General features: G+C 45.3%; 1 protein-coding gene across 5 annotated transcripts in view; it reads left to right on the top strand.

Moving 5' to 3' along the window:
* LOC141981979 (uncharacterized) overlaps positions 1-21,573 on the top strand; it is a 33,095-nt gene extending 11,522 nt beyond the window's left edge. For 3 of the 5 annotated variants that reach the window (XM_074943594.1, XM_074943595.1, XM_074943596.1), the window contains one exon: positions 19,813-21,573. In XM_074943594.1, the coding sequence (XP_074799695.1) occupies positions 19,813-21,185 (1,373 nt within the window). In that variant the 3' untranslated portion in view covers positions 21,186-21,573. Of the gene's footprint in view, positions 1-19,809 lie in introns of all 5 variants that reach the window. The other 2 variants (XM_074943592.1, XM_074943593.1) reach the window with 1 other exon arrangement.
* The last annotated feature ends 3,717 nt before the right edge of the window (positions 21,574-25,290 follow it).

The following is a 25,290-nucleotide window of genomic DNA, read 5'->3' as shown; positions in this document are numbered from 1 at the left end:
TCCTCATTGGTCATTTTGGTCAGGTGCCAGCGAGGTTATTTTAGCTTCTTAACCCTTTACAGGTGAAAGGGTTTTGCCTCTGGCCAGGAGGGATTTTATAGTTCTGTATACAGAAAGGTGGTTACCCTTTCCTTTATATTTATGACAGGATGCATCAGGCGAGGTATTTCCAGTAGAGATAAGGAGGTGTTAGTACCATTATACAAGGCACTGGTGAGACCTCATCTGGAATATTGTGTGCAGTTCTGGTCTCCCATGTTTAAGAAAGATGAATTCAAACTGGAACAGGTACAGAGAAGGGCTACTAGGGTGATCCGAGGAATGGAAAACCTGTCTTATGAAAGGAGACTCAAAGAGCTTGGCTTGTTTAGCCTAACCAAAAGAAGGCTGAGAAGAGATATGATTGCTTTCTATAAATATATCAGAGGGATAAATACCACGGAGGGAGAAGAGTTATTTAAGCTCAGTACCAATGTGGACACAAGAACAAATGGATATAAACTGGCCATCAGGAAGTTTAGACTTGAAATTAGACGAAGGTTTCTAACCATCAGAGGAGTGAAGTTCTGGAACAGCCTTCCAAGGGAAGCAGTGGGGGCAAAAGAGCTATCTGGCTTCAAGACTAAGCTTGATAAATTTATGGAAGGGATGATATGATGGGATAGCCTAATTCTGGCAATTAATTGATCTTCAACTATTAGCGGTAGATATGCCCAATGGCCTGTGATAGGATGTTAGATGGGGTGGGATCTGAGTTACTACAGAGAATTCTTTCCTGGGTGCCTGGCTGGTGAGTCTTGCCCACATGCTCCGGGTTTAGCTGATCGCCATATTTGGGGTCGGGAAGGAATTTTCCTCCAGGGCAGATTGGCAGAGGCCCTGGGGGTTTTTCGCCTTCGTCTGCAGCACGGGGCATGGGTCACTTACTGGAGGATTCTCTGCACCTCAAAGTCTTTAAACCACAATTTGAGGACTTCAATAGCTCAGACATAGGTTAGAGGTTTGTTACAGGAGTGGATGGGTGAGATTCTGTGGCCTGCATTGTGCAGGAGGTCAGACTAGATGATCATAATGGTCCCTTCTGACCTTAAAGTCTATGATTCTATGAAAGGTAGGAGCTGAAGAGAAACAGTCAGATGAAAGAGCCCATTTCAATCACATCACATGAAGACAGACAAGTAAATATTGATAAATTTTATAAGTGCTTGTATACAAATGGAAGAAGGCTAAATACTAAGATGGGTGAACTTGAGTGCCTGCTTTTAAAGGAGGATATTGATATAGTAGGCATCACAGAAACTTGGTGGAACGATAATCAAGGAGACATGGTAATATCAAGGTACAAAATATATAGGAATGACAGAGTAGATTGTGCTGGTAGGAGTGTGGCACTATGTGTGTGGGGGGAAATGTATAGTCAAATACAGTACATTTTTTAAGTGAATCTGTATGGATAGAAATTCCATGCTTGAATAATAAGAGTAAGGGAATATACTACGGACCATGATGGTGATTCTGAAAAGCTCAAGGAGATTAGAGGAAAATAGAAAACTCAATAATATTAATAGGGGATTTCAGCTATCCCCATATTGACTGGATACGTGTTGTCTCATGACAGGATGCAGAGATAAAGCTTAGACACCATTAATGACTGCTTCTTAGAGCAGCTAATCCTGGAACACACAAGGGGAGAGGCAATTCTTGATTTATTCCTAAGTGGCACACAAAAGCTGGTCCAAGAGGTGAATACAGCTGAACCACTAGATAATAGAGACGGTAATATAATTAAATTTAACATCCTTGTGGAGGGTGGGGGAATATCTAAGAAGCCCACCACAGTAGCATTTAATTTCAGAAAAGGGAACTATATAAAAGTGAGAGCTAGTTAAATGGAAATTAAAAGGAACAGTACAAAAGTGAAAAGCCTGCAAGCTGCATGGAAACTTTTTAAAAACACCATAATAGAGGCTCAAATTAAATGTGTACCCCAAATGGAAAAAAACAGTAAGAGGACTAAAAAATACCACCATGGCTAAACAACAGAGTAAATAAGGCAGAATTTTAAGGCCTCACCAATCTTGAGGGGGTCAACAAACGTGAACAAGGGTGATCCAGTGGACATAGTTTACTTGGAGTTTCAGAAAGTCTTTGACAAGGTCCCTCACCAAAGGATCTTAAGCAAAGTAAGCAGTCATGGGATAAGTAATGGGTCAGGAACTGGTTAAAAGACAGGAAACAAAGGGTAGGAATAAATGGTCCGTTTTCACAGTGGAGATGGGTAAATATTAGGGTCCTTCAGGGATCTCTACTGGGACCAGTATTGTTCAATGTATTCATAAATGATCTGGAAAAAGGGGTAAATGGGAAGGTGGCAAAATTTTCGGATGATACCAAATTACTCAAGATAGTTAAGTCCAAAGCAAACTATGAAGAGTTACAAAGGTGTTACCTGGGGCTTTGCTGAATCCAAAGCTCTTGGTAATTTTACTCTTTGCAAGGCGGTGGCAGGAAATAAATCAATGGGGACACGGCCATCCAGCCGATAGATCTGGGGCGAGCAAACATTTTGGCCTGAGGGCTACATCGGGTTTCCAAAATTATATGGAGGGCTGGTTAGGGGCGGCTGTGCCTCCCCAAACAGCTAGGCGTGGCCTGGCCCCCAACCCCCGCCCCCTGCTTTTTGCCCCCTGATGGGCCCCCTGGGACTCCTGCCCCATCCACCACCCCCTGCTCCTTGTCCCCTGACTGCCCCCAGACCCCCCACCCCTGACTGCCCCCCGCCACCCCATCTAACCCCCCCCTTCCTGACTGCCCCCCTGGGACCCCTGCCCCTATTCAACCCCCCTGTTCCCTGTTCTCTGACCGCCCTGACCCCTATACACATCCCGCCCCCTGACCACATCCCGCCCCCTGACCACACCCTTGAACTCCCCTGCCCTCTATCCAACCCCCCCTGCTCCCTGCCCCCTTACCGCGCTCCCTGGAGCGCTGGTGGCACTGCAGCCGTGCCGCCTGGCTGGAGCCAGCCATGCCACCACGCAACACAGAGCACCGGGTCAGGCCGGGCTCTGCAGCTACGCTGCCCCAGGAGCTCTCAGCCCTGCCGCCCAGAGGATTGCGCCGGCAGCACAGTGAGCCGAGGCTGTGGGGGAGGGGGAACAGCAGGGGAGGGGCTGGGGGCTAGCCTCCCGAGCCAGGAACTCAGGGCCGGGCAGGAGGGTCCCGCGGGCCAGATATGGCCTGCGGGCCGTAGTTTGCCCACGTCTGCGATAGATAGTTGATGCAATCAGGCAAACAAAAGTGCTTTCACTCAAAGCTTCTACTTTATTTAGTCCTCATCACTTATACACATCCACAATAGGTTAGTAGAGCACCCCAAATCGCCCCTAGATTCATATTTACCCAGGGTCACGAGACTTCCAGTGGCCAACTTTCCATCTTCAGGGAAACATGAGAGGTGTTCAAGTATCCACTGAGCTCAGATTTTTTCCTCTTTTTATATCCATTTTGTTAGTATTACATAGCTTGTGCATCAAAATAACTTAGTTTCTGCTTAGCACTTAAGTGTGGAGATTTGCAGCCTGTTAGGTAGGGAATTTTCCATCAGTTAACCAGCTGTATAATAATAGTCAACTATTGCCAGACTTTCCATCTTGCAAAACCACATGCTTTGGAAAAACAGCTCAAGTCAGGAGAGCAGAGGGTTATGTTTACTCCTCGTGGTCACTCACTTCACCCTCCCCTCCTGGTCTGTTAGTTGTGCTAAGGTTTCAGAAAGGCCTCCTTTTAGCTGCTTTCAGCAATAAGCATAACATTTGGTATTCCAGCTGCGGACAGTGGTTCAGGCATCTTACTGGGCTATCAAAAATCTGCTCCTACAGTCCCCTCCTTAAAGGCCACTTTTTTTTTGTTTTTGTTTTGTTATCATAAGGGGTCTTTATCTACCTATAGTCATCCCCACAAAGGACTCTGGTTGCACCAGAGCTGTGATGCAGCAAAAGCTCAAGGCGCTCAGCTGAGACTGAGCAAATGATCTTCTTCTTGGCATCCCACACTCAGCATACCAGATTATCTAGATGATGACTACAGGGTGGCAAGTTCTACATACTCCCCTTCTAAGGGTAAGAGCAATGGTGAGAGAAGCCACTGGCTCATCTGTCAGGGGACTTGGAATTGCTGAGTTTTGCGCCAGGTCCAATATGTCATCAGACTGAAAAAGAAAACCGCTACTATTTGGAATACCAAAATGACTATAATGGAGTGCAGGGCCAAATTCAAGATCCCTGTGCCAGTCGGGGACAATTCCAATAATACTTCTCACCACTGGTGTGTTAGGTCCTGGCCAGTTCTTGCAAATATGCATTTAATTTCATTGGCGTTATGATGCACAATAACCATGACTCTACACCCTTTCTGTTTGGCTGCGTGCAGCTGGTTCTGCAAATCAGGGTGTACAGGCAACATCTGTAAAACAGTTAAAGTCATCCCAAGGGGTACAGATTTTACAGCAGAGTACAAAGTATTTGTCTCTCTTAACTGATTATATTTAAGTTCCAGCATTTGAAATTCAGAATCACATCCCCAAATCCTATACCATGACACAAGGATCATAAGCTATGGCATTTTCCTTCAGCCATTTCCAAACACACATCCTGTACTTTCAGGGCATTTTTGTTGCATTCATGTCCAATTCTACAGTGAAGCACTGGAATGAGTTACCTAGGGAGGTGGTGGAATCTCCATCCTTAGAGGTTTTTAAGGCCCGGCTTGATAAAGCCCTGGCTGGAATGATTTAGTTGGTGTTGGTCCTGCTTTGAGCAGGGGATTGGACTAGATGGCCTCCTGAGGTCTCTTCCAACCCTAATATTCTATGATTCCTTTAAACATCACCCATAATCTATATGTGTCAACCCATTCCATCTATCTTGTTTGCTAATACTTCCTCATTGATGCTCTTAAGAACCCCTGCCCTCGTTTCAGTTGCTCCCCATAGATCCCTTCTTACCCGGCCCTTGCCAGATTTAGGGACCTTATGTAAATTTATCCAGTTTTTCCTCAGCCTTCAAATATTGGCTGGACAGACCACTCACAGTGGGGCTCTAGTGCCAAAATGTGTGCTAGGCTTAGGTCTGTGATGGCCTTTTTGAGGAAGTAGGTGGGGTTAATTACCAATTGCTTCTTTACATTGGTTTGAACCACATATGCCCTGACCAAACTGATTACAGGTGATCCCAAAATTCACACTTTCATACTTTTTATTCCATGGGGTCCCCAGAGGAGCCATTTTCCTGTCATATTGGCTGCATGTTAATAACTATTTTACCAAGGCATCATTTTAACCACAGTATTATCAAAACATTCTTTATGCCTCTTATAAATTTCTTGAGAACGCAGGGCCTCCAAAATGCAGGGCAAAGGAACCTTCCATTCCCCTCCTGGTATCGCTATCTGTAGCCTTGCCTCCCCCAGACCTTCTTGTCCAGTGGTTGGGGTGAAAGGGTTTGTTTTTGCCTAAAATGAACTGTCTTTTCCCCCAGTGCTGTCCTCTTGGGGATGTCAGTCCACAAATGAACACATTTGGGCTTACAACAATTAAACAACAGAATGTCAGTACCACCTAGTGACAACTGTACCCACCTGGGTAGCTTTTAATTCTCCCCACTAACAAATCCGCTCCCCCACTATCCACATGAGGATGCTGTAGTTGCCACCAAAGTGGTAGGGATTCCGTAGGCACCAGCGTAGACCATTTGCAACCCAAACCATGATACATTGCCAGTTCTTGCTCATTCCCATGCTCATATTTACTTTGTCCAAATCCAAGCCTTTCAATTTTACTGAAGTGGGGTCATTTCAGTCCAAGGGCCTACGAGTGATTTGTTCTCCTGGGATGTTGGGATCAGTAGTGATGTCAGGGGTACTGTTCACTTTACATTTTCCTGTCACTCATGGATAGTCTCCCCATGCTTCAGACACAATGGGTTTCTGATTCGCATCACCAAAGAGCAGGTCTGCAGTCCAAATGCCAGCAACAGCACACTGGAGTGCATTGTCTCCAAAATCTTCCAGCATCCATATGGTGTGACAAAGTTCCTCCTCTGCCTTGGTGGGTCTTGCGCAAATTGGTGGATTTGCTTGTCTTGGAGCTTCATGGCAGCCCTCAGCTTGGCCATTTTTCTGAACCCACAGTCCAGGTCGACTCCTCCTGTGTCTGACCAGGAGTTGGGAGGTTTGGGGGGAACCCGGGCCCGCCCTTTACTCCGGGTTCCAGCCCAGGGCCCTGCGGAATGCAGCTGTCTAGAGTGCCTCCTGGAACAGCTGTGCGACAGCTACATCTCCCTGGGCTACTTCCCCATGGCCTCCTCCCAACACCTTCTTTATTCTCACCATAGGACCTTCCTCCTGGTGTCTGATAATGCTTGTACTCCTCAGTCCTCCAGCAGTCCACGTTCTCACTCTCAGCTCCTAGTGCCTCTTGCTCCCAGCTCCTCACACGCGCACCAGAAACTGAAGTGAGCTCCTTTTTAAACCCAGATGCCCTGATTAGCCTGCCTTAATTGATTCTAACAGCTTCTTGATTGGCTGCAGGTGTTCTAATCAGCCTGTCTGTCTTAATTGTCTCCAGAAAGTTCCTGATTGTTCTGGAACCTTCCCTGTTACCTTACCCAGGGAAAAGGGACCTACTTAACCTGGGGCTAATATATCTGCCTTCTTTCACTCTCCTGTAGCCATCTGGCCTGACCCTGTCACATTATGCTCAAATAAATTTGTTAGTCTAAAAAAAAAAAAAAAAAAAAAACCTTCCCTGTTACCTTACCCAGGGAAAAGGGACCTACTTAACCTGGGGCTAATATATCTGCCTTCTATTACTGTCCTGTAGCCGTCTGGCCCGACCCTGTCACAATGGTTAATAATCTAAAACACAAAGCAGAACAAACTTTTCCCCTCCCTATATAGGGAGGTATCACTAAAACATTTAAGCTAAACTTATTAACTTTTACTCAGACCCATCCGGGCCTGAGTCGTACCCCCCCCCCCACACACACACACTTTTTCCCTGAGACGGAACTCTTGAACTTTTAACTGTGCTTTTAGCACCCTCTTGAAGCTCAGCAAATTCATCAGCCCTGGTTTGCCTAGGTTTGCTTGCTGAGGCTGGAAACATGACTGTTATTAATTTTGCCTGTGAGTACATGTTTTACTGGAGAGTGGGTAGTTTTCAGTAACACAAGTGACAATCCTACCAGATATTCCCAATGCTGCAAAGCCCAAACTAGTGCCAAAAACCTTCTTTTCACAGGGAGTAAATCCCCTCTACTTCACTTAACGTTTTGGAGGCATAAGCCATGGGGCAGAGCCTTGTTCCATAGTTCTGACTCAGTACCGCTTCCATTCCCCTATCTGTAATTGCCAGCTGCAGCACAAACACTGTTTCACCCTGCTCCCTCCTTTAACAATTCATGCAGTGGGGCTGCCTTCTTTGAAAATTCCTCAATAAAATCTCAGCAAAACTCTCTGTTGGTCAGGGGGACACCCCTTGTGTTCCCAAATCACTCCAAAATAATTTACTTGTTGGGACCACAGCTGGGCTTACTTTAAACCCAGCTTCCTGAATCTTTTGTAACATTCTGTCCAGTACCTCTAGATACTCTTCCTTGGTCTGAGTGCAAACTAGGATATCATCCACACACAAAAATTACACTGTCTTTTTCAGACATTCCCACTCACATCTTGACTACCTGGGCATGACAGTTAATAGGGGCATCATTCCAGCTCTTGGGGACCCTTGCAAAACATAACTGCTTCCCTTGAAATGTAAAAGCAAATTTGTAATAGCTTTCCTGATGTAAAGGGATAGCAAAGAAAGCATTGGCCACATCCAAAACTGAAAAACACTGGGCCCCTCCTACAATGGAGACCATCACCTCCTGATACTTTTCCACAATGGGGGCCATCAGTAGGTTCACCCAATTAAGGGGACAAAAATCTACCACAAGCCTCCAAGTTCTGCTATCACCTTTAAGGACTGGCCACAGAGCAGCATTATTAGGGCTTGTCTGTTCCACTAAAACTCCTTTGTCCCAAAAGTTCATCAAATGTTTCTTTCAGGATGGCTTCTGCCTCCTTTGGATACTTATACCACTTCTGGGGTGGGGGATTGGGGCTTGTAACTAGGATTTCTGCCTCAAATTTACCACATTCTATCAGAATTCTGGCCTACACCTTCCGGTGTTTTTCTGCAATTGCTAGGACTTTTGAGGGCCACTCCAATTCCTCAGATGCCTTAAGGGCTGCTATCCAGTATCTCTTTGAAATCTCAACTGATTCCCAGGACATGCCGGGAGGCGTTTCCAATAGGACCCTGTTAGCAAAATCAACCAGCAATCTCAATTCCCTTAAAACGTGAATTCCCAGGATCCCTTTTCCTCCCAAAATCCATTAAACCAAATTGCCCCTTATTTTCCTTTCCCCTAACCGATACAGAATGTTTCTGCAAAAGGGAACAACACTCTGTGCCTCATTAAATCCCTGTAAGGTTTTAACTCTAGCCAGAGATTCAAACGGGTTCTCATTTCTGGGTATTCATCAAGGAATAAGTGGCACCTGTATCTAACAACAAATTCTGTCCCAATGTCCCTCTTTCTGACTCCACATAAAATACGAAGCTCCCCTTTTGGCCCTAAAATAAACAATAATCTTTGGGCCCAATCCTTCTTTTGTTAATTTTCTACTTTTCTCAAAACTGTTTCCCAAGCAGTTGCGAAGTAGCAGTAGCAAAGTAAACTTTTCTGTTGCATGGCAAACATATCTTCAAGGGCAGGAAAATACTTTCAGCTGTGGCATTAACCCTTAACTTTCAAAACAAAAACACAAGAGAAAAAACAAGTTGAAGGATGGGGGGTTGTGAAGAGAAAGAATAAACGGAAGGGGGGGGAGAAAGAACGACATAGAAAGAAAGAAAGGAAAACCTAAGCCAAGAAAAAAGAAAAGGAGTACTTGTGGCACCTTAGAGACTAACCAATTTATTTGAGCATAAGCTTTCGTGAGCTACAGCTCACTTCATCGGATGCAACTAAGCCAAGAAAAAGTACCGACAGCAACAACAAATCTAGAAGTGGGGCTTTGTGGGCCAAAGCATCTGGTAACCCATACCACTAGCCCCTGTCCTGTCTCTGAGAGGAGAGTGAGAGTTGCCACCACATCTGCCGGAGTGAGACTGGGGGTGCCAGCTAGCCTTGCCAGCCATCCCAAGACTGTGCTTCAGCTTAACAAACCAACCAATTTCCCTGCTGCCCTACCCTGGTCAGCGGTGAAGGCCTGACCTCTACCCATTCTTCCCCTCCTGGGTTACCCCCTTGGGGACCAATCTTCCTCACCATAGGGGTTATGGGCCTCGGCATCTGCAGTTCTTCCAGTGTTTCAAGCAATGGACCATATGGGAAATTCCCAGAAGAGCCCGAAGGAAAAGGAAGCTCATGAGGATCATCCCTCTCATACCCATAATGAGAAGGATACGAGTGGAGATCCTCCTCTGATGCATCACCCTTCCTAGACTACGACCCCCTCAAATTGCAGTTACTGTTCCCTTCTGCTCTCCCAACCTGGCTCTGAGAGCACAACTTTGTCCTTTACATTCCCCATTATCTGCCTCAATCTTATCCTGAGAATCCTACAGTAAGGCCTTAATAATTCCTTTATTCTCCATTGTCTGATGTTTCAATCCAAACACTTCCTGCTCCAGCTTCTTACTCACTCTCTTACTATCACACACTTGCTTTTGTATTCCCACTATCTGAGCCCAGAAGGTGTCTGATTCAGCCTTCAAGCTGGATATCTCTTTGTCTTTCTCGACTTGATATTTCACTAATTCCTCCAGTCTTGCCTTTAACTGACCTATCTCTTTACCTACTAACGTCGCTAACATCTGCTTACAGAGCTACAGGAATTCTCTGGGGCTGGTCAAGCTCCCAGGCTTCCAGAGACCATTACTATGCTCCTGTTCAAAATCAGTCAAGCTATTTCCCAAAACAATTTCCAACTATTATTCTTTTCCAGATGTTTCCTTTTCTTTGAACATAATTGCCACTGGCCTGAGCTCTAAGTCTCAGTAACGGAATTTATCCATGAATTGACTCGTGAACTACGACATGAGAACTGTATGGAGCTACCCCACCTCACTGTCCTCTACCTTCTACTGCAATGCAAAACTGCTGGTTTGCCCCAGCCATCCCCTTTCTCTCCACCAATTCTTGCTTGGAGCTCCAATTCTGTTTCCCCTGGGTTTTACTGAACCTAAAGCTCTTGTTAACTTTACTGTGACAGGATCCCAGGGTGCGTCCTGGGACTGTGGGACCACTGTGCCCCCTTAACTCTCTCCAGTATGGGCTGTCTCTCACAATGCCTTACTAGTGACCAGCAGCAAACCCCTCTAGGTGCTGTTATCCCTTAGCAGAACCGCATGTGGAGACCCAACACCCACCTAGATTGCATTAATGCTCCCAGAGCCACTCATGAATCACACAGAGAAAGGCACCAGAATCAAATCCCCCCAGCTCCCAGCACAGTACCTCAGGAATATACTGTCTTCCACTGCTCAAGATGGCCAGTGCAAATTTATTAATTGTTTCGCCACTTCACCAGTGGAAAGTGGATATACACCACCCTTTGCAAAACCTGAGCAGATTTGCCACATACTTCATACAAACTCACTGGTAAAGATAAACAGTAAAACAAATTTATTGACTACAAAAATAGATTTTAAGTGATATTAAGTGATAAGCAAAAAGTCTAGTTACCAAAAGAAATAAAATATAAGCACGCAGTCTAAACTCTCAACCCTATTAGATTGGGCAGCAACTAGATTAAGCAGCTTTTCTCACCCTACTGGATATTGCAGTCCTTAATAGACAAGTTTGTTCCTTAAACCTAGGCCAGTCTCCTCTGTTGGAGTCTTGTCATCTTCTCAGTGTTTTAGTTGCTTGCAGCATAGGTGGGGGCAGGAGAAAGGGGCCCTGCATGTGCTCACTGTGTCTGTTTTATAACCTCAGTCCATGTGCTTGTAGAACACAAGTCCAGGCAAGTCTGGGGGGCATTGCTGACTCACCAGGCAAGGTTGAGGAATACCCCTGGTGTGGCCTTATGCAGATGAGTCATTGAATTGTAGCTCCCTTGCTGGACAACGGCTGTTGATGGGTTGTTTGACACCCCGCCCAGGCATTGGTTACTTTGCTTGCTGTTGCCTCTGGGGAGCTGATATCTGGCTGATTCTCCCACTTATAGTATGTTTTAGTGATAACCATACAACACAATTCTCGTAACTTCATTAATGCTATACATATATGGATAGAGAAATGACTTTCAGCAGGTCATAACATTTCCCCTGATACCTTACAAAGCATGCTTTATATGTAATATCACAATTATATACATTTGGGGAATATTGGGGTTACAAGATGCTCCCCCAAGGTATAAGTATATCACATAATCTTTGTGAGGCGGTGGGAGGAAATAAATCAGTGGGGGGACAGCCATCTAGCCGATAGATAATTGATGCAAGCAGGCAAACAAAAGTGCTCTCACTCAAAGCTTCTGCTTTATTTAGTCCCCAGCACTTACACATGTCTGCAACAGGTTAGTAGAGCATCCCAAATCACCCCCAGATTCGTATTTACCCAGGGTCTTGAGGAGGTCTTGAGTGGGTAACTGTAGACTTCTAGCGGTCAAGTTTCCGTCTGCAGGAGAACATAAGAGGTGTCCACTGAGCTCAGATTTTTTTTCCTCTTTTTATATCCAATTTGTTAGGGTTACATAACTTAGATTCTGCTTCATAGGTTTTTTGATGAACAAGCTAAATGTGGAGATTTTCAGCCTGTCAAGTAGGGAATTTTCCATCAGTTAACCAGCTGTGTAGCAATAGTTAACTATTGCCAGACTTTCCATCTTGCAAAACCTCATCACGCTTTGGAAAAACAGCTCAAGTCAGGAGGGCAAAGGGTCCTGTTTACGCTTCGTGGTCACTCACTTCATCCTCCCCTCCTGGTCTGTTAGTTGTGCTAAGGTTTCAGAAAGGCCTCCTTTTAGCTGCTTTCAGCAATAAGCATAACATTTGGTATTCCAGCTGCGGGCAGTGGTTCAGGGATGTTACTGGGCTCTGGTCTAGCAAAAATCTGCTCCTACAAAAGGATCTCACAAAATTGGGTGACTAGGCAACAAAATGGCAAATGAAATTCAATGTTGATAAATGCAACGTAATGTACATGGGAAAACATAATCCCAACTATACATACAAAATGATGGGGTCTAAATTAGCTATTACCAGTCAAGAAAGAGATCTTGTAGTCATTGTGGACAGTTCACTGAAAACAACTGCTCAATGTGCAGTGGCAGTCAAAAAAGCTCACAGTGTTAGAAATGGAATAACTAATAAGACAGAAAATCATAGACAGTAAGACTGGAAGGGACCTCGAGAGGTCTTCTAGTCCAGACCTCTGCACCCATATGAGGACTGAGTATTATCTAGACCATCCCTGACAGGTGTTTGTCTAACCTGCTCTTAAAAATCTCCAATGACGGAAATTCCATAACCTCCCTAGGCAATTTATTGCAATGCTTAGCTACTCTGACAGTTAGGAAGTTTTTTCTAATGTCCAACCTAAACTTAAAATATCATAATGCCACTCTATAAAGCCAACGTATGTCCACACGTTAAATACTGTATGCAGTTCTGGTCATCCGTTCTGAAAAAAGAAATATTAGAATTGGGAAAGGTGCAGAGAAGGGCAACAAAAATGATTAGGGGTATGCTTCCATATGAGGAGAAATTAAGAAGACTGGGACTGTTCATTTTGGAAAAGAGATTACTAAGGGGGATCATAGAATCATAGAATATCAGGGCTGGAAGGGACCTCAGGAGGTCATCTAGTCCAACCCCCTGCTCAAAGCAGGACCAATCCCCAATTAAATCATCCCAGCCAGGGCTTTGTCAAACCTGACCTTAAAAACTTCTAAGGAAGGAGATTCTACCACCTCCCTAGGTAACCCATTCCAGTGTTTCACCACCCTCTTGGTGAAAAAGTTTTTCCTAATATCCAACCTAAACCTCCCCCACTGCAACTTGAGACCATTGCTCCTTGTCCTGTCCTCTTCTACCACTGAGAATAGTCTAGAACCATCCTCTCTGGAACCACCTCTCAGGTAGTTGAAAGTAGCTATCAAATCCCCCCTCATTCTTCTCTTCTGCAGACTAAACAATCCCAGTTCCCTCAGCCTCTCCTCATAAGTCATGTGTTCCAGACCCCTAAACATTTTTGTTGCCCTTCGCTGGACTCTCTCCAATTTATCCACATCCTTCTTGTAGTGTGGGGCCCAAAACTGGACACAGTACTCCAGATGAGGCCTCATCAATGTCGAATAGAGGGGAACGATCACGTCTCTCGATCTGCTCGCTATGCCCCTACTTATACATCCCAAAATGCCATTGGCCTTCTTGGCAACAAGGGCACACTGCTGACTCATATCCAGCTTCTCGTCCACTGTCACCCGTAGGTCCTTTTCCGCAGAACTGCTGCCTAGCCATTCGGTCCCTAGTCTGTAGCTGTGCATTGGGTTCTTCCGTCCTAAGTGCAGGACCCTGCACTTATCCTTACTGAACCTCATCAGATTTCTTTTGGCCCAATCCTCCAATTTGTCTAGGTCCCTCTGTATCCTATCCCTGCCTTCCAGCGTATCTACCACTCCTCCTAGTTTAGTATCATCCGCAAATTTGCTGAGGGTGCAATCCACACCATCCTCCAGATCATTTATGAAGATATTGAACAAAACCGGCCCCAGGACCGACCCCTGGGGCACTCCACTTGACACCGGCTGCCAACTAGACACGGAGCCATTGATCACTACCCGGATATAATAGAGTAACCCATAAAATTATGAATGGTGTGGAAAAAGTGCGTAAGGAAGTGCGTAAGGAAGCGTTATTTACCCCTTCACATAACACAAGAACCAGGGGTCACTAATGAAATTTATAGGCAGCAAGTTTAAAACAAACAAAAGGAACAAAATTCTTCACACATTGCACAGTCAACCTGTGGAACGCATTGGCAGGGGATGTTGTGAAGGCCATAATAAGAACTGGGTTAAAAAAACAATTCAATAAATTCATGGAGAATAGGTCTATCAGTAGCTATTAGCCAAGGTGATCAGAGGTGCACCCTAACCCTAACCATGGATTTATAAAGAGGCAATATGATATTTTGTGTCTTATTATCTATTCCTTTCCTTATATGGTGACAGGTTTCAGAGTGGTAGCCGTGTTAGTCTGTATCAGCAAAAAGAACGAGGAGTACTTGTGGCACCTTAGAGACTAACAAATGTATTTGAGCATAAGCTTTCGTGGGCTAAAACCCACTTCATCGGATGCATGCAGTGGAAAATACAGTAGGAAGATAATATATATACATAGAGAACATGAAAAAATGGGTGTTGCCATACCCACTATAACGAGAGTGATCAGTTAAGGTGAGCTATTATCAGCAGGGAGAAAAACATTTTTTCATGTTCTCTGTGTATATATATATATCTTCCTTCTGTATTTTCCACTGCATGCATCCGATGAAGTGGGTTTTAGCCCACGAAACTTATGCTCAAATACATTTGTTAGTCTCTAAGGTGCCACAAGTACTCTTCATTCCTTTCCTTATGATTCCCAAGATTCTGTTAACCTTTTCGGCGGGTAGTGAAGACCTGCCCCAAATGTATGGCAGTCATGACAACCTTCCTTCGTCGGAGATGGATACAGGTATACCCATATCTCAACGACTGGCTCATCCGTGGTCGCACCAAAGAACAGGTGCAATCCCACCTTCAACTGGTCAAGGACACGTTTTGTCAATTAGGCCTCCTCCTCAATGTGGCGAAGTCAACTCTAGAGCCAACCCAGAGAATAGAATTCATTGGGGCGGTCTTAGATTCCAGGCAGGCCCGAGTCCTCCTGCCGGACGCTCATTTCTAAGCTTTGTCGGGCCTCATCCGGAGCCTTCAAAGCTTCCCAACCTCGACGGCAAGAACATGCTTTAGTCTTCTAGGGCACATGGCTTCCTGCACATACGTGACCAGGCATGCCAGACTACGGCCCTGCCCGCTTCAAGCCTGGCTGGCATCAGTCTATTGCCCAGGTCGCGACAGCCTGAACCTGGTGATCACAGTCCCGGAAAAGGTCCTGGCCTCTCTCCACTGGTGGCTAGACCCCAGTGCAGTATGCAAAGGAGTCCCCTTCCACATCCCTCAGCCCTCCTTGTCCCTCGTCACGGACACATCAGCTCTGGGATGGGGCGCACATCTCGGGGACATCCAGACGCAGGGTCTGTGGGCCCCATCCAAGTGTTCTCTCTCCATATCAACATACGGGAGCTGATGGCAGTGCATCTTGCGTGTCAAGCCTTTCGGGAGCGGTTGCATGGAAGTTGTGTGGCGGTCCTCACAGACAACACCACAGCCATGTTCTACATCAACAAGCAAGGGGGGGCCCATTCCTCCCCCCTCTGTCAGGAGGCCATTCGACTGTGGGAGTTCTGCATAGCACACTCCACTCACCTGGTAGCATCTTTTCTCTCAGGGGTCCAGAACACATTGGTGGACCACCTCAGCAGGTCCTTCCAATCCCATGAGTGGTCACTCCATCCCAATGTCATCCACTCCATCTTCCTAAAGTGGGGGTTTCCCCAGGTCAACCTGTTTGCCTCACGCAGCAATCAGAAGTGCCTAGCGTTTTGCTCCCTCCAAGGCCGCTCCCCGGGCTCTCTCACAGATGCCGTCCTACTCTCATGGACAAGCCGATTGTTTTTCGTCTTCCCGCCATTTCCCCTTGTACACAAGGTCCTGCTCAAGGTGCGCAGGGACAGAACCCGGCTGATTCTGGTCGCCCCAGCGTGGCCCAGGCAACATTGGTACACCACACTGTTGGAGATCTTGGTGGACGCCCCGGTTCCGCTGCCTCTTTTTCTGGACTTGATCACTCAGGATCACGGCTGCCTCTGTCACCCCGACCTACGATCCCTCCACCTCACGGCATGGATGCTGCATGGCTGAGCCACTCAGAACTCCTCTGTTCTCATTTGGTGCAGCAGGTTTTGTTGGGTAGCAGGAAACCTTCCACTTGGGCCACATATATGGCTAAATGGAAGCGATTCTCATGCTGGTGCTCTCACCGTGGCACCCCCACCCCCCCTCCAAGCATCCATGCCTCTCATTTTGGACTATCTCCTGAGCCTGAAACAGCAGGGCCTGGTGATGTCATCCATCAGAGTCCACATGGCAGCCATTTCGGCTTTTCACCCGGGAGCGAATGGCTGATCTGTCTTTGCCAACCCCGTGGTCCGTAGGTTCCTTAAGGGCCTGGACCGTCTCTACCCACAGGTACGGCAGCCAGTCCCCACATGGGACCTTAACCTGGTCCTCTCCGGGCTTATGGGGGCCCTGTTTGAGCCGTTGGCCACCTGTTTCTTCCTATACCTCTTCCTAAAATGGCTTTCCTCGTCGCTATCACATCGGCGAGGCGTGTATCCAAGCTCAAAGCTCTTACCTTGGAACCACCATACACGATCTTCCATAAGGACAAGGTGCAGCTACGACCTCACCCGGCCTTTCTTCTCAAGGTGGTATCGACCTTTCATATCAACTAGGACATTTTCCTTCTTTTTTTTTATCCAAAACCGCATGCTACTCATCAGGAACAACGGCTACACTCCCTCGATGTTCGTAGGGCCCTTGCCTTCTACATCGAGCATATGAAGCCGTTCAGGAAAATGACCCAGCTCTTCGTCGCAGTGGCAGACCGGATGAAGGGCCTCGCAGTCTCCTCCCAGCGGATCTCGTGGATCACTTCCTGTATCTGTGCTTGCTATGATCTGGCCAGTGTTCTGACCCTGCCCCTCACCACTCACTCTACAAGGGCTCAGGCCTCCTTGGCGGCTTTCCTGGCCCAGGTTCCAATCCAGGAGATCTGCAGAGCTTCTGCTTGGTCTTCAGTACATACTTTTGCCTCTCACTGTGCCATCATCCGGCAAGCCAGAGACGATGTGGCGTTTGGTAGAGCAGTCCTACAATCTACAGTACTTCACTCCGACCCCACTGCCTAGGTAAGGCTTGGGAGTCACCTAATTGGAATCGATATGAGCAAGCACTCGAAGAAGAAAAGACGGTAACTCACCTTTGTAACTGTTGTTCTTCGAGATATGTTGCTTATATCCATTCCAAACCTGCCATCCTTCCCCTCTGTTGGAGTAGCCGGCAAGAAGGAACTGGGGGTGCAGGGTCGGCTGGGGTATATATCTATGACCATGACGGTGCCACTCAGGGGGCTCCACAGCCAACCCACTGGGTGTTGCTAGGGTAAAAATTCTCCGACGGCCATGCACATGGCGGGCGCACACCTAATTGGAATGGATATGAGCAACACATCTTGAAGAACAACAGTTACAAAGGTGAGTAACCATCTTTTCTTTTTTTAATCCAGTTATAGTCTTGGCCTTCACAACATTCTCTGGAAAAGAGTTCCACAGGTTGACTGTGCATTGTGTAAAGAAATACTTCCTTTTGTTTTAAATCTGCTGCCTATTCATTTCATTTGGTGACCCCTAATTCTTGTGTTATGAGAAGAATATGGAAGTGTTACTTACTCCATTTTCTCCACACCAGTTATAATATTTTTAAGGTCAGGCTTGACAAAGCCTTGGCTGGGATGATTTAGTTGGGGATTGGTCCTGCTTTGAGCAGGGGGTTGGACTAGATAACCTCCAGAGGTCCCTTCCAACCCTGATATTCTATGATTCTATGATGTTATAGACCTTTATCATATCCCCCCTTAGTCGTCTCTTTTTCAAGCTTAAAAGTCCCAGTCTTTTTAATCTCTCCTCATACGGAAGCTGTTCCATACCCCTAATCATTTTTGTTGTCCTTTTCTATACCTTATCCAGTTCCAGTATATGTTTTTTGAGATGTGGTTGCCACATCTGCACACAGTATTCAAGATGTCGGCATACCATGGATTTACATAGAGGCAATATGATATTTTCTGTCTTATTATCTATCCCTTAATGATTCCCAACATTCTGTTAGCTTTTTTGACTGCCGCTGCACATTGAGTGGATGTTTTCAGAGAACTATCCACAATGACTCCAAGATTGTCTTGATTACAAGTAGATAGCCTTGATTACATTTCAGTGCCTTTTGTTACATTGTAATGGGTCATACCCAAGTTAGCTATTCTGTCGGTGTCACACCCCACCGGGAGCTTTTTTCATTGGTCACAAGCTAACAGTTGTTAACTCAAAACAAGAATGCCCATGCATCTGTGAGTCATCCTTTTATCCAGTTTGGGCCTCTGAACTTATCTTCATGTAACAGGTGATCATCAGGCAATGGTTTCTCCTCCAGGTGCAGCTTCCATAGGTTTCCTGTGGAGATGAGAATTTGCCTCTCGCCCCCCCCCCCAAGTTTTTCTTAGGAATCCCACTTAATTTTGTCTAGCACATTGTTTCAAAGAGTCCTTTGAAGCTGATAACACTTCCTAGGGTTTATATTATCCAGTTCTTCTCCCTGGAGATGTTACGGACCATCCCACAGTAATACATACACACTCGTATTTTTAATACAGTGAACACCTACGATACTGAAATTTAATTCAATAAAGTTTGACTTAATTCAGTAAGGGTGGTCCAGGATATTACAGGAAATTGCCATCTGTGTCACACCAATTTCTATCTGTATCTGATTCTTGTCTTATTCTTAGATTGTCAGATCTTTGGGGCAGAGACAGTTTTTTGTTCTGTGTTTGTAAAATGTCCAGCTGAATGGGATCCTAGTCCCTGACTATCACTACTAGATGCTACAGTAATTGAAATAATAAAATGATGATAATGGGGGGGGGTTCTTGATAGTGAAAGGGAGGGTGTTAGAGAGCTGGGGAGAGGAAGATTTGGGGCAAAGAGCTCATGTGGGCCAGGAGGGCTGGGGGCAGTGGTAAGGGGTGGGGACAATGTTCCTTGTAGACATGACACAGTTAAATCCTTCATAAGAAGAGTGTCCTGCACCTTTGAACACCTGGGGAGCTGGCCCCAGGAGTTTACTGCTTTTAAAATGGGCTGTGGTTAAAATAACATAACTTTTTGTGTGTGTGATGAGTGTCTCATGACTTCACCTGATCTCATTTGTCTTCTTTCTCCTGAGCAGTGTTTCCTGTTTCCAAACCTCATGTCACCTCCCAGCTGGAACAAGGGGAAGATTGGGGATTGGTCCTGTTTTGAGTTGGGGATTGGTCCTGCTTTAAGCAGGGGGTTGGACTAGATGACCTCCTGAGGTCCCTTCCAACCCTGATATTCTATGATTCTGTGATAAGAGCCATGGGCCCCAGATCTCCAGGGCTCAGAGGAAAGAGAGTTCCTGAGAGGAAGCTTCATAGGTGAAGGATCATTAAACCAACTCTGGCTGAGGGAAACAGCTGGGATTCCCAACAAAGACCTTGTGAACTCTTTGAGTTCAGGATTGTCCCCAGCAGGTGTCATATCCTCAGGGCCGATATTGCTCAGAGCCTCCAACCCATCCTGACTAACTCCTGGCAGTAACTCCCTCTCCAAACTCCCATCTCCCTGTGTGTTTGGATGGGAACTAGATGCAGAATTAATCCCCTCCTCTCTCCCCTTTGGGGAAGAGTTTGGGGAAATTCAGTCCCTTATTTTTTCCCATCTCCACCTGTTCTTTTGGTTTGTTCTCTCCTTTACTGTTCCTGTTTCCAAGGTTTTTCTTTCTCTGTCCCAGCAGATGATGGGATGGTGAGTGAGACCATGGAGCAGAATCCTCATCAGGAAGTTCACAAGCAAGTGGAATCACATGGGGTGTTATTGCGAAGATGCAAAGGGAATGTGTCCAGGAGTTGTGAGCAGGGAAAAACCTGTGAGAGTCAGCACAGGCCAGAGAAGTGGCAGGGAAACCAACCAGCGCAGAAGGTTGGTAAATCTGTTAATTATAAGGGAACTCTCAAAGGCCTCAAGGAAAGCATGGCCCAGCAGGGAATCCCCGAGGGAGAGAGAAATAACACATGTGTTGATTGTGGGGAAAAGTTCAGTAGGCGCTCACAGCTTATTACACATCAGAAGACCCACACAGGGGAGAAACCCTATGAATGCTGTGAGTGCAGGAAAACCTTCACTGATAGTGCAAACCTTATTAGACATCAGAGGATCCACACAGGAGAGAGACCCTATACCTGCTGTGAGTGTGGGAAAAGCTTTGCTTGGAGATCAAGCCTTATTACACATCAGAGGATCCACACAGGGGAGAAACCCTATGAATGCTGTGAGTGCGGAAAAACCTTCAATGATAGCTCACACCTTATTATACATAAGAGGATTCATACAGGAGAGAGAAATTACACATGCGTTGATTGTGGGAAAAAGTTCAGTAGACGCTCAACCCTTATTACGCATCAGAGGATCCACACTGGGAAGAAACCCTATGAATGCTGTGAGTGCAAGAAAACCTTCATTGATAGCTCAAATCTTATTAGACATCAAAGGATCCACACAGGAGAGAGGCCCTATAAATGCTGTGAATGTGGGAAAACCTTCACTACAAGCTCACTCCTTATTACACATCAGAGGATCCACACATCAGAGAAACCCTATGAATGCTGCGAGTGTGGGAAAGACTTTTCTTCAAGCTCATACCTTATTACACATCAGAGGATCCACACAGGGGAGAAACCCTATAAATGTCTTGAGTGCGGGAAAACCTTTGCTTGGAGCTCATACCTTATTATACATCAGAGGATCCACACAGGGGAGAAACCCTATAAATGTTGTGAGTGCGGGAAAACCTTTGCTGTTAGCTCAAACCTTGTTACACATCAGAGGGGCCACATAGGAGAGAGAAATAACACATGTGTTTATTGTGGGAAAAAGTTCAGTAGGCGCTCAACCCTTATTAGACATCAGAGGAGCCACACAGGAGAGAGACCCTATGCATGCTGTGAATGTGGGAAAACCTTCACTCGGAGCTCACACCTTATCAGGCATCAGAGCATTCACACAGAGGAGAAACCCTATAAATGCTGTGAATGTGGAAAAACCTTCAATCGGAGCTCAAACCTTATTAGGCATCAGAGGATCCACACAGGGGAGAAACCCTATGAATAAGGATAAGATTTGGTCATGGATTCCATGACTTTCCAGGACCTCCGGGGTAGGGCTGGAGCAGCTGTCAGCCACAGGGCCACCGCTAAACAGCTGATCAGCCAGCCAGCCTTCTGGAACAGCGGGCTGGAGCAGCTGCACTGTTCTCCCCCCACCCCCTGGGTTTTTTTAGTAAAAGGGACAGGTTGTGGCTTCCATAAATTTTTGTTTATTGCCCATGACCTGTTCCTGACTTTTACTAAAAATACCTGTGACAGAATCTTAACCTTACCTGTGAATGCTGTGAGTGTGGGAAAACCTTCACTCAGAGCTCACAAATTATTACACATCAGAGGATCCACACAGGGGAGAGACCCTATGAATGCTCCGAGTGTGGGAAATTCTTCCAGCAGAGGTCAGCCCTTATTTATCATCAGAAAAGTTGCAAGGGAGATAAACCATAAAAATCTTGTCTAGGGCTGAGAAAATATTTGTTTTCCTTTTGCTAATTCCCACGTAGTGAGCTTTAAGGCAGCATTTGTGTCACCGTGGTCTCTCAGCTCCCCCAGCTGAGTTGTCTGCTTTTCCCTTTTGCAGCTCACCCTTCCTTGGGGTGAATCCCAGTCCTTTTCATCAAATGCTTTGTCCTATGTCATAGAAGTGTGTGTCCCTCCAACAGGAATGTCCTTCAGCCCCAGGTAGAGGGACCAAGAGTGACCTCAACTAGGTACATGGAGGTTAAATCTACCTGGGCCTTGACTCCACTAGTATTTTCCATAGAGTTAGCTACCTTGAGTCAGCTATCCTGTTGTAAAATTAACTATTTTTTCAGTAAAGAAAATAGCCCATTTATAGTGGCCATGGTAATTTAGCCCTGACATAACCTCCATCGCTTTTCCTAGCCTAAACAAATTTGGAGAATTACATTTATACTTTTCCTCCCACTGCAAAGCGATTGTTAGTCATCAAGTTACACTGGGTTGTGCTCAATAGCAGTTGTTATTGTACCATTTTTCTCATTTTAAATATATTTAAATATAACAAAGAGAAAGGACCAGGATTGGGGATAGGGGAAAAAGTGTTTTTTCAACCTCTGTGGCACCTGAAGAAGTAGTGAGCCAGAGGGATTCCCACCTTCTGAATTACCCCAGCAGTATTTCCTCTGTGCCATGTAGAATTTATCTTCTCTACATTCTATACCTCCGCTTCTCAATGTGTCATATGATTCAGTGTTCTCAGCCTTCTGCTTGGGAATCAGTTTTTCTTTCATCCTAAAACATAGTAATTTAGGGTCTGAGATGAAAGTGTCAAAGATCTGGAAGGGGAATTTGAATGGATCTCAAACAGTGTGATCATTTTGTAACCCATAGGGCTAGCTAGCATATTCTTGGCTGTAATGCAAGAAACCTAGAGGCAACATCCTGTATGTTGAGCTAAGCAAGTTTGCATACATATATTTGGGACCTTTAGCCTATATAAATGATAATAAGCTAATGCATAAAGTGTGTTTGTGTGTGTATATATATATATATGTTTGTGATCTTTAGCATAGATAAGTGAGGAAACATTAAGATAGAGGGCTACCTAAGTTCATGTCCTCTATAAACTTAACAGGTACACCACAAAGAACATGGAAATAACTCGTTAGACCAGAAATAAGAGATGAGAATGAGCTAAGTGTCATTAATAGGTATGAATATGTCATTAATTCACATGAACATGCCACCCTATAGGGTAAATGTACTTTGATTTTTGTGGGTGAGGAAATTAAGTTTGGACATGGAAGGAGGGCACCTGGTGCTCAGGCTCTATAAGAGGGGCAACCTACCATGTTAAGTTAGCCTTATAGCTTTTATAGTCTTAGTCTTATAGTTCTCTATAGTTCTTAATTCTTAAATTAGTTGGGTCAAACTCTGTTAGATTATGATGTCTTTCTATAGCTTTTAGTGCTCTAGCTTCTCCTAAGCTCTTCACCTCCCACTCGAGAACTGGGGAACCTGGAAATCAGACTCTTTTGGCATGCGAGAGGTGAGGCTGGTCCTTTGTCTCTTACCACCAGGTTATCTAAAAAGCTTTATAATATATAATACCAGATGTGCCACTAGAAGAATATTATTTCCTTTGTAATTCTAATTGATTATTATCTATTTTATTATTATTCCATTTCATCTCAATAAAAGTCTTTAAGGTTATATTTTCTTCTCTGTGTGAGTGTTCTTCTCAAACCTGTGTACCCTGATTCTGGGACAAGAACATTATTATCTTCTGATCAGAGTAATTGGTGAGCCTATAACCATATTATATAAACAATAATGTTAAGCTCCTAAAAATCAGGCAACAGGCTGGTGAGCCAGCCAGGAAACTCAAGGAGTGTGTGGCAGGAATTTTCAGGAATTCTAGGTGTTTCTAGACACCTAGGAGGTTCACTTGAGGCAAATTAGAGTTAGAGAGCAAAAGAGAGCAGAAAGCTATGTGTGTGTGACTTTGTCTAACAGACTACCTTGGAGCACAGGAAACCTTATTTCCTTTGGAAAAAAAAACAAAACAATGAGGAGTCCTTGTGGCACTTTTGAGACTAGCAAATTTATTTGGGCATAAGCTTTTATGGGCTAAAACCCACTTCATCAGATGCATGGAGTGGAAAATACAATAGGCAGAATATATATATACACACAGTCCATGAGAAGATGGGCGTTGTCTTACCAAGTTGGGGGTCAGTGCTAATGAGCCAATTCAATTTAAGTTGGAAGTATGCAGTTCTCAACAGTTGACAAGAAGAAGTGGAAATCAGTGTTGTAGTGTCAATGAGGCCTATGGAAACAAGATGGCCCATTTCAAACAGTTGACAAGAAGCTGAGTATTTAGCATGGGGAAATTAGTTTTTGTAAAAACAACGAGGCATACTTGTGGCACCTTAGAGACTAACAAATTTATTTCATTTTTGTAGTGTCCCATCCACTCCCAGTCTTTATTCAGGCCTCTGACAACCTGTTTCTTCACTTCATGAGGTGGAATTCTACCCAGATTTCAACAATTTCCACCCCACCATCAACCTCAGCCTGGACCAGTCCACACAAGAGATCCACTTCCTAGACAGGACAGTGCTAATAAGCGATGGTCACATAAACACCACCCTATACCGGAAGCCTACTGACCACTATACTTACCTACATGCCTCCAGCTTTCATCCAGGCCACATCGCACGATCCATTGTCTACAGCCAAGCTGTAAGATACAACTGCATTTGCTCCAATCCCTCAGACAGAGACAAACACCTACAGGATCTCTATCAAGCATTCTTAAAACTACAATACCCACCTGGTGAAGTGGAGAAACAGATTGATAGAGCTAGAAGGGTACCCAGAAGTCGTCTACTACAAGACAGGCCCAACAAAGAAAGTAACAGAATGCCACTAGCCATCACCTATAGCCCCCAACTAAAACCTCTCCTGCGCATCATCAAGGATCTACAACCTATCCTGAAGGTTGATCCCTCACTTTCACAGACCCTGGGAGACAAGCCAGTCCTCGCTTACAGGCAGCCCCCCAACCTGAAGCAAATACCCATCAGCAACTACATACCACACAACAAAAACACTAACCCAGGAATGAAACCCTGCAACAAACCCCAGTGCCAACTATGTCTGCATATCTATTCAAGGGACACCATCATAGGATGTGACCACATCAGCCATGCCATCAGGGGCTCATTCACCTGCACATCTACTAATGTGATATATGCCATCATGTGCCAGCAATGCTCCTCTGCCATGTACATTGGCCAAATGGGACAGTCTCTACACAAAAGAATAAATGGACACAAATCTGACATCAGGAATTATAACATTCAAAAAACAGGTTTCAGAGTAGCAGCTGTGTTAGTCTGTATCTGCAAAAAGAAAAGGAGAACTTGTGGCACCTTAGAGACTAACAAATTTATTTGAGCATGAGCTTTCGTGAGCTACAGCTCACTTCATCGGATGCATTCAGTGGAAAATGCGGTGGGGAGATTTATATACACAGAGAACATGAAACAATGGGTGTTACCATACACACTGTAACGAGAGTGACAGGTAAGGTGAGCTATTACCAGCAGGAGAGTGGGGGGGGGGCGGGGAACCTTTTGTAG

Source organism: Natator depressus, chromosome 2 (genome assembly GCF_965152275.1).
Source record: "Natator depressus isolate rNatDep1 chromosome 2, rNatDep2.hap1, whole genome shotgun sequence".
NCBI lineage: Eukaryota > Metazoa > Chordata > Testudines > Cheloniidae > Natator > Natator depressus.
The sequence above is the reverse complement of the archived record's forward strand: the minus strand, read 5'-3'. Positions and strand labels throughout refer to the sequence as shown.